At 46.1% G+C, this 17,994-nt stretch overlaps 1 protein-coding gene across 1 annotated transcript in view; it reads right to left on the reverse strand.

The window, feature by feature from the left end:
• efl1 (elongation factor like GTPase 1) overlaps positions 1-17,994 on the reverse strand; it is a 71,897-nt gene that overhangs the window by 9,063 nt on the left and 44,840 nt on the right. Inside the window, 7 exon segments of the mRNA XM_030376928.1 lie at positions 4,919-5,460; positions 5,768-5,972; positions 6,338-6,464; positions 6,877-7,006; positions 13,801-13,844; positions 13,846-13,949; positions 15,081-15,212. Coding sequence (XP_030232788.1) covers positions 4,919-5,460; positions 5,768-5,972; positions 6,338-6,464; positions 6,877-7,006; positions 13,801-13,844; positions 13,846-13,949; positions 15,081-15,212 — 1,284 coding nt within the window.

Consider the following 17,994-nt stretch of genomic DNA (forward strand, 5'->3'; position numbering starts at 1 on the left):
TAGCTATAGAGACGGAGGTTGATTTATGAAGGTAAAATGGGTGGGGAGCCCGTTATACCCTGACCTAGAAGCAATTGGATGCACTATGAATCCAAGATCTTCCTGACCGACCAATCTGAATTGTAGAATCCCTGTATTAAGAATCAGAATAGATTAATGTTTAGCAATGGCAATACATCTCAATTACAGTGTCAGATGACAGCGTAGTACATAAAGTATACACCTCCAGAAGCACATCTTATTGGACAGTGAGGGAATTTAGAAGCTTTGGCAGAAGCAAAAGATCGAGAAACAAACAAGCTTATTTGGATGAAGCCCAAGTTCTTTCACATAGCGTGAGCGTGGGGTGTGCGTGTGCGTGTGGCTGCGTGTGCGTGTATGTGTGTGTCCGTTTAAGTGTGTGTGCGTACGTGCGTGCGATGGTGTGCGTATTTGATGAAGGGGTAGGGGGTTAATGTGTTGGTTCAACCGACAAAGTGCTACTTGGTCTAATGAACTGCTTTGGCAGCCTAACAAGCCGAGAGTTATTGTTTACCAACGAGCTAAAGAATATTTCAAGCCTCATTTTCATCTTAATGGCTTTCAGAGGGCAACGATTTCAAGGGCCGTTGTTGAGAATTAGTCCAGGCCCAGCTACGGAGCGGGGAAGGTGGTGGCTTGACATTTTAAGGAGCAGCGGCTTTTCCCGTCCTTAAATCGGTAAAAGGGTAAAGCGAGGCAACCAAATGTACCTCACGTTCTTGTTTGAGATTCTCAGAGTATTGGCACTAATCAGTATCTGCAGGTTGTAAGACTTTTTAAGACCTTTTTAATACCAGCAAATTTAAGACCTAAAACACGCGATGGTGGGGGTTGGCAACAGATGCGAGCCAACTTCGGAAACGGACGTCTTCCAGCCAACTGTCCTTGAATTTGCACCTCCCCATTGTCGCAGACAAGCTAGCAAGAACGCAGATAATCGTTTATAGGCTAGCAAGAAAGAAGCCACTCCACATGTCCTTCCTGAAAAGTCCCACGAGAAAAAAATAAATAAATAAAATAGTACTGCCCCGACCAATTTAAGACCTTGAGTTACAGTATTTAAGACCAGCATATGACATTTGGAACGAATTTAAGACTTTTTAAGGCCTTAAATTTAGGAACATGAATTTAAGACTTTTTAAGAGTTTTTAAGGATGCACGGACACCCTGGGCACGATAGTGTGTGCATTTGGAAGGCCATTGTGACATGCAGCAGAACAAAGTGAGTGTGGTGTTCAATACATCCTTCATGGTATGCATAAATGTTGCGGCCAATGTTTGGCTTGGTGGTCCTACGAAAGTGACGCAGGTTCTTGATGTTCGGAAAGACGTTTGCTGGCATTAGTTTGTCACAAATAAAGATATATAAGTAATTGAAGGGGTGGGCGAATGCATCCTGGGTGATAATCGCTCGTTAGCTTTAGCAACTGTGGTAATGAAGCCAGAGAATGGCTAGCATGTCATGGGTAGATTGTGAATATATGTTGTTATTATACATTGTGACTCATACATGAATATACAAACAAATACCCTCTTATTTTATGTTTGGATCAACATTTCCTTATTTTGTTAGTACCCATGATTTGGAACCACCAAGGTTTTCTGATTCTTTCTATTCTCTTAGGTAAGACATTTTTCCAAGAAAGAAAAATAAGTTTTCAAAGGACCATAAAAATAAGTATGCATGTAAAATAATCAAATTTTGATGATACCATGTTTCGGAATAATTCTAATGATTAAATTTATAAGAAGTGTGGGCTTAAGAAATACTATTTGTCCATTGATCCCAATTAAGCCTATAAAAACACTTGGACAAGACCACACGCGCTCAGCTTCTGAACGGCTTATGCAGGGAACGTGTTTCAGAGATCACACAGATCTATCTGACGATACAGCTGGATGGCTGTTGAGCTGTGTCAGATTGCCAAGAGCACTAATTTTTTACTTTTGCAATACTCCAGAGCCCCGACCTAGGGGGCACGCCGGACCAATCCCCTGCCTCCACACCTGCAAGTACTTAGCGCACTCAAGAGTTTAGCCGCAGGAGCCTCTCCGAGAGGGGTCAGGCCCTCCGGTACATTTTGAGACATCATATCATGCGTGCCCCGGTACATGACGTTTCCGTACAGCACTAACCAATGGTCAAATCTTAAGAGATGCTTTTTTTTGACATAGTTCTAATCCCGAATATCATTGGCAGGGTAGACGGCACCCAACATACGCATCGAAGCACCCTCTCCATGTCCATTCCTATGCCTCACACCGCAAGCAGTACCACTTCATTACTTTAATAGTAGTATCCAAGGCAAACTGCCCCTTACTGAATGTCGTGGGATGTTGACCAAGGGGAGCACGACCTTTGTGCTGCATAACAGCGCAGCAAGATGTGTCTGGCTAAGGAGCTGCTGGAGATGGGTGTCTGATGGCCACGTGGTTATAAATAATGGAAACCACCATCAAGTTTATCTTTGATAAAAACTCAACTTTATAAAACATTTACATAGCTGACCGAGGTTATGCCCCCCACTCCATGACTCAAGACCCCGTCTCGCAAACACCCGCACCCGACAGGACGGGTCTTCACAACCACCGTCACGCTCGCACTCGCTCCGTTGTAGCCCACACAACTGGAGTGGTGAAGGCAAGACAGAAGGGCCTTGGTTGTTGGTGGAAAGCTTCTATGCTCCCTGGAGAAAGCCGGTCTAATCCCAGCCTCCTGGCCTGCTGTATGCTACTCGATGTGGCTGTGAGACGTGGCCAGCCGGTTCCAGGTCAGATACCCCCCTGTGGAGGAAATGCCAGACAAGCTCTGGAGGCTCCCTATGGAGATGCTCTCATCGTCATTGACCGCTCATGAGGCAGGCTAGCATATGTGGTTGTATACCTGTGGCTCAGTGAAGCCCTTTGAGGCTGTAAACGGTGGCTTCAGCCTTTCAATTAACTTTGACTTTAAATTGGGCTAATTACAAATACGGAATTCCAGTTAATTGCCCTGCCACACTTAATTTAGATTTTTCTTTTGAGTGTTTCGGTAATCCTTTCAAGGTTTTCCATTGAAATGTTTAACACAGAACTCATTCAAATGAAAGCTGTGGAAAAAGCTTGTAACGTTGAGAGCATTGGTCCTTGATCTTGCAGGCCTGAGACAACGTGGGTCTGAGAGAAAATGTGTCCTTCAGGCCCGGCACCTTGTCATGAGGAGGCACTTGTTTGGCCTTGTTTTGAAAATAATATGAAAGAATATTGTCTGCGTCGGGGTGTAAGAGCTGATATACCTGGAGCGGCATCAAAGTCAAGTGGAGCGTCTAAGTCGACCGCTGTCAATGCCGACGCTCCTTGAATTCTTAGGTCTGCTTGGGAGACCTGTTTCACTTGGCTTGGGCAACGTGTTTGCTCCCATTTGAATGTAGTTTTTCTCTTAATTTCATTACTGTGTGTCCCCTCTGGTGATGATGAATATTCAGCAATGTTCAGATTCAGAATATTTGCCATTGCTAGGATTAAGATTTTCCTGTAACGTGATGCTCTGGAAAACCACGTTTACTTTTGTTGAAGTGTATTCATCAGTTCGTCAATTTCACTGCCGCTGAAATTCTCCTTCCTATCCTTTTTTGGTGACACCTCTACAATACTTGGGCATGCGCCAGAGTACTGCACACGGCACAACACCTGCCCTTTTATAGTGTTAAGGGGCGTTACCTAAGCTAATAGGAACAATCAGCAACTGTAATTCATGATCGACTAGGAATCATAATTCGGCACAAATGAAGGCAGATTTGGATAATTAGGAAAGATGGTGGTTGCTGCATGAGCCTATTTTTTAACACATATTTTAGTTGATCCTCTACCTAATAACCAGGTTGCAAAGTGATCAATAAACAGGATCAACTCAAAATGACTACTCTTCAGCCATCAGATCCAGGAAGTTCGTATTCAGCAGTGCGCACGTAGGATTTCCAAGCCATGAACAACGGCCGGGGGATTTATGTTCCGACACTGCACCAGGATTTTAACTGCGACTGTGAGTGGCTCCATGCTATTTCTAACCAAATACCCATCTTAGGAGACCACATGGTAAATCTCTTAGATCATAAGTTCCTCTGAACCCCCCCCCCCCCCGCCGAGAAACACCTTGGTCAAATGTTCTAGTGCTGGCCACTTAAACAACCACTCTTGCACTTTAGCTTATCCCCGTTATGCAGGGTGGCGTTTCTCCTGTGGCAAAGATATTGCTTGATTTCCATAGTGCACAATAGCTGGCTGGGACAAGCACAGAGTGGGTTACCACGCCAGAGCATTTAAATCAAGAAAGCAGTGGGGAAAGGAACAGACAATCGAAAGACAAATATGCAACTCTAGAGCTAAATTAACTTTTGTGTGGTAGAATTAATGTGTGCCTCTGGTGTAATATTGTTAGTTCTAAATATACAAAGAAGATATCTTAAATACATAATTAAATACGTTATTTCTGCAGCAATTTAATTGTTTTTATGTGGCAACTCCACTTTGGATGGTATGTTTCAATTGATCTCAGCCTCTGTCCAAAACACAACATTTATCCAAAGCCACTTGTAAATGCTTAGTTATTGTTCCATGTTGACGCAACGCTAGGGGATTTACGGACCCTCCTTGCGTCCACCGCAGGGGCCTGACGTGCGCCTCCCAAAAAGTGTAACCTTTCGTCGAGGAGAGGCAGCAGCAAGGGCTGTGATTGGTCCGCTGACGTAAACCCCGACGCAGAACCAAAACAGGTTCACGACTGCGTCGAAGCGACTGCGTGGTCGTTGCGTTGCGTCAACCGTACCGATGCCTTAAGTCTCCTTGGATGAAAAGCATTGAGGAGAAGACTGAATGTGACCCTTCCTCAGTGCCGTGTGCGGTGCTCGTGCTCACTCACCCAGCACCTCGGCGGTGGCCATGATCTCGCAGGTGTACATGGCGGCCATGAGCCTCTGGGGCCGGGCCTGGAAGGCGTGGCGACACGCCTCCTTCATGACGGCGATGAGCTGGCCCGACACCGGCCCGTAGCAGCCGGCCGACCCGGCCCCCGCCCAGTGCCGGGTGACCTGACCGGGGCCCGCCTCCTCCTCCGGGGTGGCCGCCGCCGCCGCCTCCAGGCCGGCGCCGCCGTCCTCCGGAACCACCTCCCCCGCCTCCGCCCCTTCAGAGTCGGTAGCGGCTGCCCGGGACGGGGGCTCCGGCCGGGCCCGGGTCTGCTGCAGGTCCCACCTCTCCACGGAGAAGCACACGCCCATCAGGGGCTCCTCACACATCGGCCCCGAGAGGGTGGCCAGCTGGAAGCCGCTGACGATGCTGTTGTCCAGGTCCCGGAGGGCCGCGGCGCAAGGCTCCGCCCCTTTCTCGGCGGGGTCCAGGCACTGCCACACGGACGGCCTCTGGTAGCCCTCCACGCTGTTGAGCAGGATGTTGGGGCCGTACCTGAAACACCATCAGACCGTTATGCATTATTAACTACGAGCCAGAAAGGTCATCGTCACTGTCAGAGGTGAGATTGATTAAAGGGAGCTATGAATTATCTGATATATCGTGCTATAAAAGGGGAGCTGGCGTGCCTTGCTATTTTTTCTAATATAAGACCGTAAAAATCACGATCTACATCATAAACTCTTGAAAAATGTGCCGTTAATCTAGACCACTGATGGTCCATTCCAATAGGGCCAATGAGGTGAATGGTCTAACGTTTCAGTGCTTTCTCAGTAGGGGACGGTAATAAGCTATTAAGGACCTGCGTGGCCCGAAGGCCCAGATGTGCTCCACCGCGTTCTTCCACTTGTGGCCCTGCAGCAGGGCTGCCAGGCGGGCCTTGAGGTGGGCGATGTCCTCCAGGGTGCGGGGGCTGACCGTAAGACTCCTGCCCTCTCTCAGGGACATGTTGACCTGCTCCAGGGTCCGCACCAGCTCCGAGCTGGCCTCCAGCAAGCAGGTCACCTCTGACACGGCAAAACAAACAGTTTAGTCATTTAGCACTCATTGGGATGGACAGAAAAAAAAAACGTCCTCGTCTCTCCACGCCTGTAGGCTATTGCAGTTAGACGCCGAAAAATGAAAATCAAATGTTTACCCATTTATTGGGAGCATTACAAATTATAACAATATATAACAATAACACAAAACGAAAAGATAATAAGAATTATGTCCACTTTTGTTCAGGTATGTCTAAACAAAAATTGCTGGTGATGACTCCCAGCAAAAAGGTACTGGGTTCGATCCCCATTTACCCAAGGCGTCCTGTAGCAAGACGCCTCTTTGATTCCCTATTGTCTCCTTAGCGGCTCGAACGGACGGAGCCCCTTACCCGTGGGCAGGGGGAGGGCGCAGACCCCCACGGTGGCCAGTCTGTTGGGGGTGGTGATGGTCACTAGACCCCCCGGGTCCACGTGGAGCGTGTCGGAGAAACGGCTCTGTGGCGCTTCTTCCTTCACCTTGAGGAGAAGAAAACAAAAAACACAGGTTCAGACAGAGACTTGCACAAACGGTCGCACAAGTGCAAGTAAGACCCCTCAAACTATATTGTTTATTTTGAAGATGGACTTGTTTTGGATCTATATGGAGACTATAAACACAGTTCTCGCACATTGGCATTTTTTTTTTTTTATGCCCCTGTTGATTGCTTGCAAGTGTGAGACGTGTGTGGTAAAACATCCACACACACCTGACTCCTTTGATGTTGTTTTCATTTTATTTTGGTTACACAAATATTGAATCCTTTTTATATTCATTTCTTAGTACTCGAGACATTAGGAGTCATCAAATCAGATTGGGTTAGGATTGCTATCTCACTCCAATCGACAGACACAGACACACCTACAGACAGATACAGACACACAGTCTCACCTGGTGGATGATAGCCGTCTTGTGCTGTCTGCCCAGCTCTTCATTGACCATGTCTAACTTGGGGGGCCGCACCACAGTCTCCCTGAACGGGATTATGGGCTTGGAAGCTGTGATTTCAATTTTGGCAAACCTGCAAAAATAAGCAGACAAGTTGAAATATGGTTGAACACCAATAGATGAGAACTCGTTCAAGCTGCTACATCAATACTGTTTGTTTTCAGTTTGTTTTCAGAGTCGATGCAGCTCTGCTTACCTCTTGATCCAGTGCCAAATTCCTTCTAACTAAATTAGAATAGGAATCAATGATCTCAATCCTTTTTGTTCACACTAATGTGTAAAACAACAAAAGTAAGATATAAAATGTAGCCAAAAGGAAGTATGCCAGAATTAACTGCAATCAAAAAATAACAAAAGTTGCGGGCAAGAGAGGATAGCAATCTCTCAAGCAGGATAAATAATTAAGAAGATGACGGCTTTGGCAGTTGGAAATATAATACTAATACATTTTTTCTGGTCTAGTGATACGAAAATAAGATGTTGATTTCAAAAGTGTAGAGCATATAAAGTAGTATCATGCTCGGCCAGTTAACTACTAATGCTTTAGTTAAAATACTTTATGAACTTGGGGAATCAATTTAGATTCCCCTATTCAAAACAAGCACAAGGGCAAGCTGTGAATAACAAGGGAAACTAATTCCCCAGTGTGTGACTGCCACAGGCACCACAATGCAACCGCCGTCTCTAAGTCAATAGCCACATCAGGCCAGGCTGTGCAGACCGTTGAAACAAAGGCGGTCAGCTTGTCTGTGTCCACCCTTTTTCACCCTGCTAACGACTATTGCAAAGTTAAACATACACCCAAAGGTAGATTGCTAGTACACAAATTAAACCAGCTTTACGACGGGGGTGGACAGTTGAGGGATCTATCTTGTACGGCTGTTAGGAGGAGCGACACAGTGGAAAGCCTCGTGCAGTGGCTCTCATCCAAGTGGCACAGAGTAGGTCGTCTGGGGACAACACATGCTCAGGCCCCAGAGCATGCTGCTACGGGCTGGAGCTACTTCAGCAACCACCGTTTCACACGTAGGCTACTTAGTGCGTCTGTAAACAGGAGTGGCTTCCAGTGGCACGCAGTCTCGCCCAGAGTCCGGGACGCAACATTAGCCCGCCACAATAGCCCCACAACAACAACAGTCGACCGTTTCAAATGAAAATGTTCAAATCAAAAATGCTGACCTAGACAAAACCACCAGATTTAATTGCCCACATTCAAACCCAAAAGCTTGCTTTAGTTTATTTTTCTTGGACAATGTGCAAATATATAACCGGTAGCGTCAAAGAGAGGAGATGCATTTTACAGCATCGTTAGCATATTGCTAACTTCCATCTGCAGTCCCAGGGGAGGTAAGCATATCATTACAAGTTTGTTTATTATTTTAACATATAATAAAACCAGTTAACAAATGGACAGCAGCATCATTCCGGAAACACTATGGAATGTGCAGACCAACCACAGTGTATCGAGCCCGGATCAGCAATGCAACATTCATTATTTAGTTTGGTTTGAATAGAGCAGTGTCACAGACACTCGAGTGCAACCAACCACAGACTAGAGGGGGGAGGCTGAGGCTGGAGTGGGGAGGAGCCTGCTGAGAAGGGGGAGGGGTTGGCGCGTGTGCCAATTACAGAGTAATTAGCGGGGCATCTCTTTGTCGAGCTGCTGGACTGAACTGCGGCATTAAGAGTCCTGCGCGAACGCTCCTCCGTTGACCCGGGGGGTCATGAGGTCACGAGGGTTTCATTAAAACCTGTGTGCGTGCACGTGTATGCGTGTGTGCCTGCATGCATGCGTGCGCACGTGTGTGAGTGTGTGCGTGGGTCGCGGCCTGTAGCAGCCGGGGGTGGGGGACGGAACTGGGACAACATCTTGATTCTGTCAAACAGGCTCCTGTCAACTGAAGGCAAAATATACAGACACAAGCACAGGCCCGAGCAGAAGCACAAACATGGGATGTTTGGACGCGTAATCCATTTAAGAGCCCTAAGCATCAGGATGCACAACACAGAGTAGAGCTAATCCTGCTTCTCCTCAGTCACCTCAACCGTGTACCGTGTTCCTCCCTCCTTCCCATCCCTCCCTCCCCCATCTGGTGAGTTGTTTATGGCGTCAGGAAACAGGTCACCGCAAGTTTCTAGGAAATCGCTAGAACTCGCCGTCAGGAAAAAGAGAAGCCCTTAGCCATGATGACCTCGAGAATATAGGCCTGTGCTTGGAGCGCAGACCAGGGTAGCACACGCAGACAGACGACTGTGACCTGTGTACCCAGTTGAAATGAGTTTTACACGATGTAGAGATGATAAGAATGGCATTGAAGAAATCTCGTCATCGAAACGCAGTAACGTTTGGTTCCCAGGGCAAGAGTTCACTCCTTCTCCCGGGCTCCCTTGCTGTCCTGACTTTGTGAAATAGAGCCTTTTTATTCCCAGAACCTTCCCCTGCCCTCACTTGGCCTGCTGGTGTGATCATCGCTGCCCCCTCGTATAAAACGGCAGCTGTTACACACTACTGAAAGAGCACGTGTGCAGTGTGCACTCACACACACAAACACACTCCCAACCACTCACACACACTGAGCGGTGCTTTGAATGCCCGACACGACATGACTTGGCAGTTGACCCACTTCTGAGGACAGAGTAAGCCTGAATGGTTGAGGCATGAGGGAGATAGAGATAGAGGGCGAGAGGCAGAAAAAGGGAGAGAACGAGAGAGAGAGAGAGAGAGAGAGTGAGAGAGAGAGAACGAGAAAGAGAGACAGAGAGAGAGATTCAAGGCGAGGGGGAGGAGGGTAGTCCTAATCGTTCAACTGTCAACAAACTACTTCAATTGAAACGTAATATCATGGTTATGTTTAATCATATATATATTATTCTGTTTCAACGTTCTTGCTGACAAAATAAATATTGTCCGTGAAATGATAGCTTTCATACAGTCAAATAAATAACCACAGCGTGCCACAACCGCTGCCTTGGAGGATCCCGGGGGTGTTATGGGGTCGAGTTACGGGTGGGACAGGAGGGGATGGAGGAAGGGAAAGCCAGGGCGAGAGAGGATCCCCGGGTGACGCGGTCAGCGCTGTGACGTCATCGTCCCGTGTCGTGTGAGAAGCTCCGTGGGGCTGACCCCGTTCAGGGAGTGCCAAGCGTGTGGCCTCCACCGCCGCCGTCAGCATGGCCACCAAACGAGCCCGCAAAGTGAAGTCACAACGGGGTCAGCTGGGTATCAGCACAATCAACATGACCAGCCAGTCAGCCAGTCAGCTGGCCTGACAGCTCTTGCCCTGTCCCGTTGCACTTTGTGCCTCTCTCTCTCTCTCTCTCTCTCTCTCTCTCTCTCTCTCTCTCTCTCTCTCTCTCTCTCTCTCTCTCTCTCTCTCTCTCTCTCTCTCTCTCTCTCTCTCTCTCTCTCTCTCTCCTCTCTCTCTCTCTCTCTCTCTCTCTCTCTTCTCTCTCTCCTCCTCCCCCCCCCCCCCCCCCCCCCCAAGCTGTCTGGCCTAGCTCTATACATAGCAGGATCAGCATTAGAAATGGCCTCCTTTTTTGCTTCATTTCTACTGCCAGCTGTGGTCCTTGGAGTACCCACTCTTAAAACAATTTGCAATGTTGACGTGTTGATACAGGCAGTGGAATCACCCACAGACCTGGTCATGTTTAAAATTAACCAAATTAATGTTTTAATTCAATCTACTATTGTCCTAGACCGAAGGGGTTTTAATGCCATTCCGAAGACCATTATATTGTATATTGTGGTGCATCTGATTTAACACTGTACCGGTGTGGGGTGATTTATGTGTGTCTATGTATGCTAGTCTGTGTCAGTCATCATATTAAGCACCAAAACCATATTAAGTCACCATCTCATTAAATATACACACATTTGTAGTACTTGGAATAGGAGAGTGTATTTATGAATGAATGCAGTGATGAGACTGTCCTCCCATTTCAAATCGACAATCTGAAATTATAGGTTTCATTAATATTACCTTTCCATCACTTGATCTATCAATTGTTTTCACAGCCCTCCATAGTAGATTTGGTTAATTTCTAGTTTGTTCCAATAACCAAAGCTGCACCGTAGGTTTTAAATGTCCTTGGTTTGGTTCCATTTTGAATCTTGAGCGTTATCAAACTAACAATGGTATCGCAGTGTGGGTGAGGGTCTGCGGTGACATTTGCTTATTGTTTGAACATCAAAAACCTCAGCGAGAAAACTGTCTCTGATTGGCTGAAGCCTGGTGCCTGGTGACGTCCCTTCGGGCTACGGAGACCACAATGAGGCACATTAGCCGTGTCTGGTATTCACGCTTGAGATTAATCTCTACTTGATCAACGACGATTCTTTTCAGAATCGTGTAATATTCGTCTAACCGGGCTTTAAAAACCCCGGCTAAAAATACACTTCATATCACACTCTGCAGAATTTGCCTAGGAGGTCTTAATTTGCCTGCTAGTGGATAACCACTCGACTCACCAGAAACAGTCCATCATTCCTGACCTGCGCACGTACTCAGGCACCCGGCACGTACCGCTGTACCTCGTTCCAAAAGCAATTACATTTTTGTTGCTGCCCCCCCCCCCCCTCCCCCCCACTCCCCATGATAACCAACTCGTATCAAAGCGTTCACATTGCTTCCTGAATTAAATCTATTTCGGATTGTTCACTGCCTTAAGCAGTGTTTTTAAAATCGGTGAAACCTCTTACATTAGCTTCAGGGTGTATTCACATTCATCGTCTGTACAATACACTCGCTATGTTTGTCTGTATAACATAATAGTACAGACATAAAGATAGACAGACAGACAGGTGTAGGCGGGAGGACAGCGCAGAAACACCTGCGCACACAGACATGCCCACTCACGCACACACTCACACACACGTACTATATCTGCGTGTCAATTGCTGCAGCCAAACTACTCTGACATTCATGCGCACTGATTGACTTTATGACCCCCGCTGGGGCGAGATGAAAGAGGGCTACAGCTCAGGCGTCTAAAGAAACGGTATTTATGAATAGGTTTCAATAACGCCCATGAGTTGATGCATAATAACTGCAACTGACAACATGCTGGCCAGCACATGTTGAACGTGAGTGTTTCCATGGGAGGGGAGGTGGGGGGTATAAGATTTTAGTGAGAAGATCGAGCCTAGGATTTAAGGGGCTCGAGCGCTTGTGAAAGGATTTTCGCCGCAGCGCTGGCTGCGGCAAATTGAAAGCCGTTGCTGAATCCCTCTTGGCGTAAAATGATCGAGATCAATCTGTCATGAGGGTTACAAACCAGCTCCATGAACAGCAGCAGCCTTTGGGTTGAGTGGATGGGTTAAAGGGACAGACCCACCCCCAACAAACACACACACACACACACACACACACACACACACACACACACACACACACACACACACACACACACACACACACACACACACACACCATTCTAACAATTCAGACATATGGAGATGGCACTGGCGCTAGGCCTGAAGGGAGGGAGGATTCATACATGGGGGATCTCAACCCACGCACCTTCTCACGTCCTACTGCATGTGCTAGACACGCGTGTGTGTGTTACATGTCAACCTAGCGATCCTCCCACTGCCCGTGACAAGTCTCCAGTGTTTTATTTTCTGAGTGGACCGTGTTATACCCGCCAACCCGGCATACAAAGATGCTCTTCAATGAGAGAGTGTGTCATTAACCGGGGATGTCTGAGTGAGTGCTGAGCTGAAGGCCGAATGTGGAGGCAAAAAAAAGGAGAAAGACAAGAAAAATCAAAAAGAGCCCATTTACACAACCATTTATCTCTGCCTTGAGTAGCGCGCCTCTGTGCCTGTCTCCGTGCGCCTCCGATATCAAAAGATTTTCTACTTGCACGCATGGCCCTATCATCCCCGCTTCCTGCCCACATGTTTGCCATCCTGTCTGCAGATGACACCTGTGGCAGGCAGACAGTGAGAGGTACCAGTCGATATGTAATCACAGCCAGATAATAATAGTCCGGAGATTGGAAAAGGCATGGCAAATAAAAACCCATTTCTCTCTCTCTCTCTCTTGGCATATTAATAAGAGCCAAAGCTGTTTCTCAAAAAAATGAATGCAATAGGTAGTCTAGTGGTGGAGGCGTCTCACACGATACAAGTCGACATAGACATCGACAGAAAAGGGCAGAGGAAATGGAGATTGCTTACGACATACATATATGCCGTGTATGTGTTTCCAAAGAGAGTTACAAATCCTAATGTCTCCACAAGTCTACCTCTAAGGTAGTCTGGGATCAAACCTCACAAGCTCATATCTCATTTGTTCTGCACATATGGTCTGAACCCCTTCCCACACAAAAAAATTCTGCCTGGTATGAAATAGACTGACCAACCACAAGCGTTTATCTGACATGAGGCAGGATAATTACGATGACAGTGTAAGGGAGCTTACATCGATGGCCAATGTTCCCTAGGGAACTTAAGGGCCTAACAAACTGTAAGGGAGCGCTCTAGAGGCATTTTCAACAACAATCAGTATTAAACAAACTGGACGGCCTATTTTCACTAAAAGAAGAACAGACGACTGGACTGTTGTTGTTTTTTGCCGCTGTGTCACCTGTTCCGTTGCTATGATTGGTTGTAGGCCTATCCAACTGCGTCCAGAGGCATTTTTCTATGTGCCCGGTGGTGACGCCCTTTGGAAATCAAAAATGAACGGAGAGGTTCCCGACTGATTTCCGTTTGCAATTCGCCTGGCGTGCCAGGCTAGCCCGTCGGCAAGCCTGAGCAAGATTCCTCCTAGCTCCATACCTGCTGTTCCCTTATTGACCTGTATCTGAATAAAAAATAAATAAAGCTATATCCCACAACCCAAACACAGCAGGGCTGACCTCTGTCGGAGGTCATCCAGGCATCGCTGCAGGTGGACCTCGCCCTGCCGTGACCAGGACATGCTCGCCGGTCTCCTGGATCAGGACCTCGGCACAAGGGTCGGCCTGGTTCAGCAGGCGCATGCCCCGCACCAGCTTGGGCATCTCGCCTGGGGAGGACATGACAGTGGTTGCTTTTTTAGTAAATCGATAAATGCACTGCTGCTTTGTGTTTGGAGTATACCAGCTGTCCTCGTCAAACTCTCTCTCCCTCCCAGTATAACTTAAGACGAGTGATATGATTACGCATAATTAATCCCTGAAGGGAAATCCAGGGATTAATAAAGCAAAAAGAGCGGTGGAAATTATACGATAGAAGCAATAGAAGTATACAAAGAAGAAGAATATACAAACTTCTGAGCCCCTGAGGTTATGACCTTATATAGACAAACAAAATAATGAACTAGGGTTCTATACTACTTGTATGCGTCTTTTGACCCTTACCATGGCCACACCCTCAATGAACATCTACTCAACAGTTGTCTAATCTGACATTCTGGACAAGCACCTAGACAGTGTTTGTCTAAAGGGGTCAGACTGGAACCTTATTTCCGCATTGCCTGACAGCTATTATTGATGTTTGACGGAGGGAAACCACGAGTCAAACAGTTAGACCCCTGGAGTTAACTGCGCGGAAAGGTCAATACGCACAACAAAGACATCGGCAGTCGTGCCAAGAGCATAAAAACACACAAATGGTCTTCGGAATGACAAGGAGGAAAAGAAAAAAAAGAAAGAAAAATACATTTATTCTATTCAGTTCAGTGGACAAATATTGCAAAGCAAGACAAAAATGTCTGTAAAATGATGATCAATGTCTGCAGTCTTGAATGCTAATGTACTCAAAGCCTAAAGATGTTTTCCTAATGGCGAATTGCTTACTACCCTAAGCTCATTGTGCCAACACCACACCAGAGTGCCAGGGGATTGTGGTGGTGCATATGTGGCTAGCGCACTGGCCACTGCAATAGGCCTGGTGAGAGAATATTAGAGAGAAAGAGAGAAAGAAGGAGAAAGACGAAAAGCGCGCTGCCCCAGACGACCCTGGTTAGAGGAGCGTTTGTGCTCCTTCAAAGCTTAAATCTTTCAATACGCATTGACTGGGTAGAGACTTATCTGCTGATAGCTGAAAAGCATATAGACCACTTAAGGACTAAACTATGCATGCGTCTGTGTGCGTGTCTGTGTGTCTGCGTGTGTGTACGTGTGCGTGTGCAAGAAGGGTACTCCAGGGCACTTACTTGGGTGTTTGGGTTCGATGGCCACTCGTACGATGGGTGTGGCCTCAAAGTTGAGTGGTATGAAGGGGGGGCAGGCAGGTGAGGTGGAGATGGTGGCCGACTTCAGCACAAAGTCTTCCAGACCCCCGATACCTGAGAGAGAGAGAGAGAGAGAGAGAGAGAGAGAGAGAGAGAGAGAGAGAGAGAGAGAGAGAGAGAGAGAGAGAGAGAGAGAGAGAGAGAGAGAGAGAGAGAGAGTCATGGAGAGCAATTATACGTTGAGTATTTTGTTTTGCATTCAAAACCTGGCTAGGTTATTTCAATGAAATAGTGCAGCGGATCAGGAATGAAGAGGGGTCGCTCTGTTGCATATAATGCATAAACAATGTGTCGGCAGGGAAAGATGCATGGGTAAATGTACAGAGAGTATACATGATTGCAGAGGTAGTTTCTTCGATGGAAGGCAATCGGAAGGTCCCTCTTAGAATATTCGAGGGTCACTCCCAGATACAAAAAATATCCATTGACACAAATGATGGAGACACAAAGGTCATGAAAATATAACAATGAAATGGAAACAATAAATTAAAGAGCTGATACATTTGTTCATGTTAGTGTACGGACATGGCTGATGCCTTAAAATGTGTAATTGATCCTCCACACAACCCTATACACCCTCTTCTGACAAGGGTTCGACTGGACCCTTCCATTGTAGTAGTGGGTTACATGGTGCTCATGCGATAACCACGGAGGAGGATCTCTACAGAAATCCACAACGTTATCAACACGAGTAATTGAAGTCGTACCCGTCATAAAAGAATATCACTGCAACGTGGATTCTTTTGAAGACAATATCGCCGCAAGCAGCGGCAGCGCGGTCGTTCTCTCCGAGATGGATAATAGCAAAAGAGTGGGCTGCAATGGCGCTGGTTCACAAAAACCTAACATTGCCGACCCTTACGTGGTTAGAGCGACGAAGAAGCTGTGGTACAGTTAAAGCCAGAGTGGTACGTTGTGGGCCGGATCTCCAACAATTTTTTAACCCGAGCCATCTAAGTGTGTTCATGGCACCGTGCCTTCTAAGAGATGTGCTTCTACAACAGCACTTCCTCTCTGGGTCCATGATCTCTTCCTCTCTTTCTGTGCTCCTCGTACACTTGGCTGCCGCTGGCGGAATAATGTGTTCCGACATTTAATCTGGACCGGGATTTCATTGCAGATGATTCCACTCAAAACGGTCACTGCCTCGGTTGCGTTTTATTTTGGCACTACAAATTGACATTTTACCTCACGTTATTGTCATTATACACGGAATAATACTTTCTCAAGATATGAAAAGTTAATGCAGGGAGGAATTGGATCCTCACATTAAAAGGGTAATGCCAAAACAATAAAAACATTAGGGTCCATATCGTGAGGTTTCACTCGATGGGCTGAAAAGCTGTAAGAAAGCTACTTTTTTTAGGGCTCCACTTATTTACAATGCAATTAAATACTCTATTGGACCGTTCTATATATTTGTTCTCTATGAAGAGGGATGGGGATCGTTAATGTTTATTGCAATTGATACCATTTGAGATCGATCCATTTCCATTATTTGGTAGAAAGGCGAGACGACAAACAACACAAATTGAACAGGTATTTAGTTTAATGTTCACATGTGAGTCTTTGACTGTTTGATTTTTGTTTTCGCACTAAAGTGTTGTTCAATGCTTATTAATTCTGAAGGAGCCATTTACAGTGTTGTATAAGTTATTTTAACCATTGTAAATGTAGTAGGTATACTTATTTATTCACTGTCCCACGTTAGTCACATCAAATTTAAAATGGATTTGAGTATTTGAGGAAATAGTGGAGAAATATTAGCAATGGCATCCAATCCTCAGCTATACGAGGCTGCAAACCGTTAATGAAGGAACAACACATTTTGGGGCTAAACGATTCGCAGTGTTGAGGTGCTTAAGCATTGAACATGCGTTCCTCCCCTTTCTATAAAATAACTTGGGGCATAAATGGCATTTCACTTCCTTTTTATCTTTGGCTTTACTGAAATCTCGCCACGCATTTGACCGCTTTGCACTTTCAGACATCGAATCAAGCAAGGATGACCACATAAGAAATTAAGCCAACAAGGGAGTGATCCAATTCAAATCCTCTTTGTTTAGATGAACAGCGAATGGCAGGCCATGCACTTGAATCAATAACTTTATTAGCACACAATTGATGTTTGTGCATCAATAATTTGATTTAATTTACATGACTTGTCTCTCAAGATATAACGTCAGGTTATAGGACCCGCTAGACTCAATAACTATCGCTAAGATCAAACCATATTGCTTTTCGGGATTTAAGAAATCTTGAATCCATATATGTCGAGCAACATATGACTTTGTATAAATCTATTAAATCTGTTCCAGAATTCCAGAACATACATTTTTACTGAGGATATTTCACTGCTCATGCAGTGGGCCAAACAAGGATGAGCTAGGCGGTGGAAATAAACTCCCTGGGCCTAAAAATATTTTTTGCTCGGTTCCGGTTTCCGACCGACCCTGTCAATTGATGTGCGACCCAAATTATTTTATGAGCTGCTGTAAAAAAAGAAAGAAAAAAAAAAAAAAAGAAAGAAAAAAGTCCTACCTATCATTCGCTGCCACTGGAAAAAATAAAATTAAAAAATAAAATAAATTCCCTACCTACCCATGACCTCAACTGACAACCAACAGGAACCAAATATATTTTTTTGTAGTCCCTAGGGACCCTTCCTCTGCCCCTGTGATGATGAAGGGGTGCGCAGGAGTAAGGGGATGATGGGTAATGGAGTTTGGGTTGAGCTATTCTCACAAATCCGGCTGGACTGGAGGGGAACCTGGGATCCAGTCCCAGGTTCCTCTCCAGTTCAGTCTGATTTCTGCACAGTCTCCCCCCAGAAGTT

This window comes from Gadus morhua, chromosome 14, assembly GCF_902167405.1.
Source record: "Gadus morhua chromosome 14, gadMor3.0, whole genome shotgun sequence".
In the NCBI taxonomy this organism is placed as follows: domain Eukaryota; kingdom Metazoa; phylum Chordata; class Actinopteri; order Gadiformes; family Gadidae; genus Gadus; species Gadus morhua.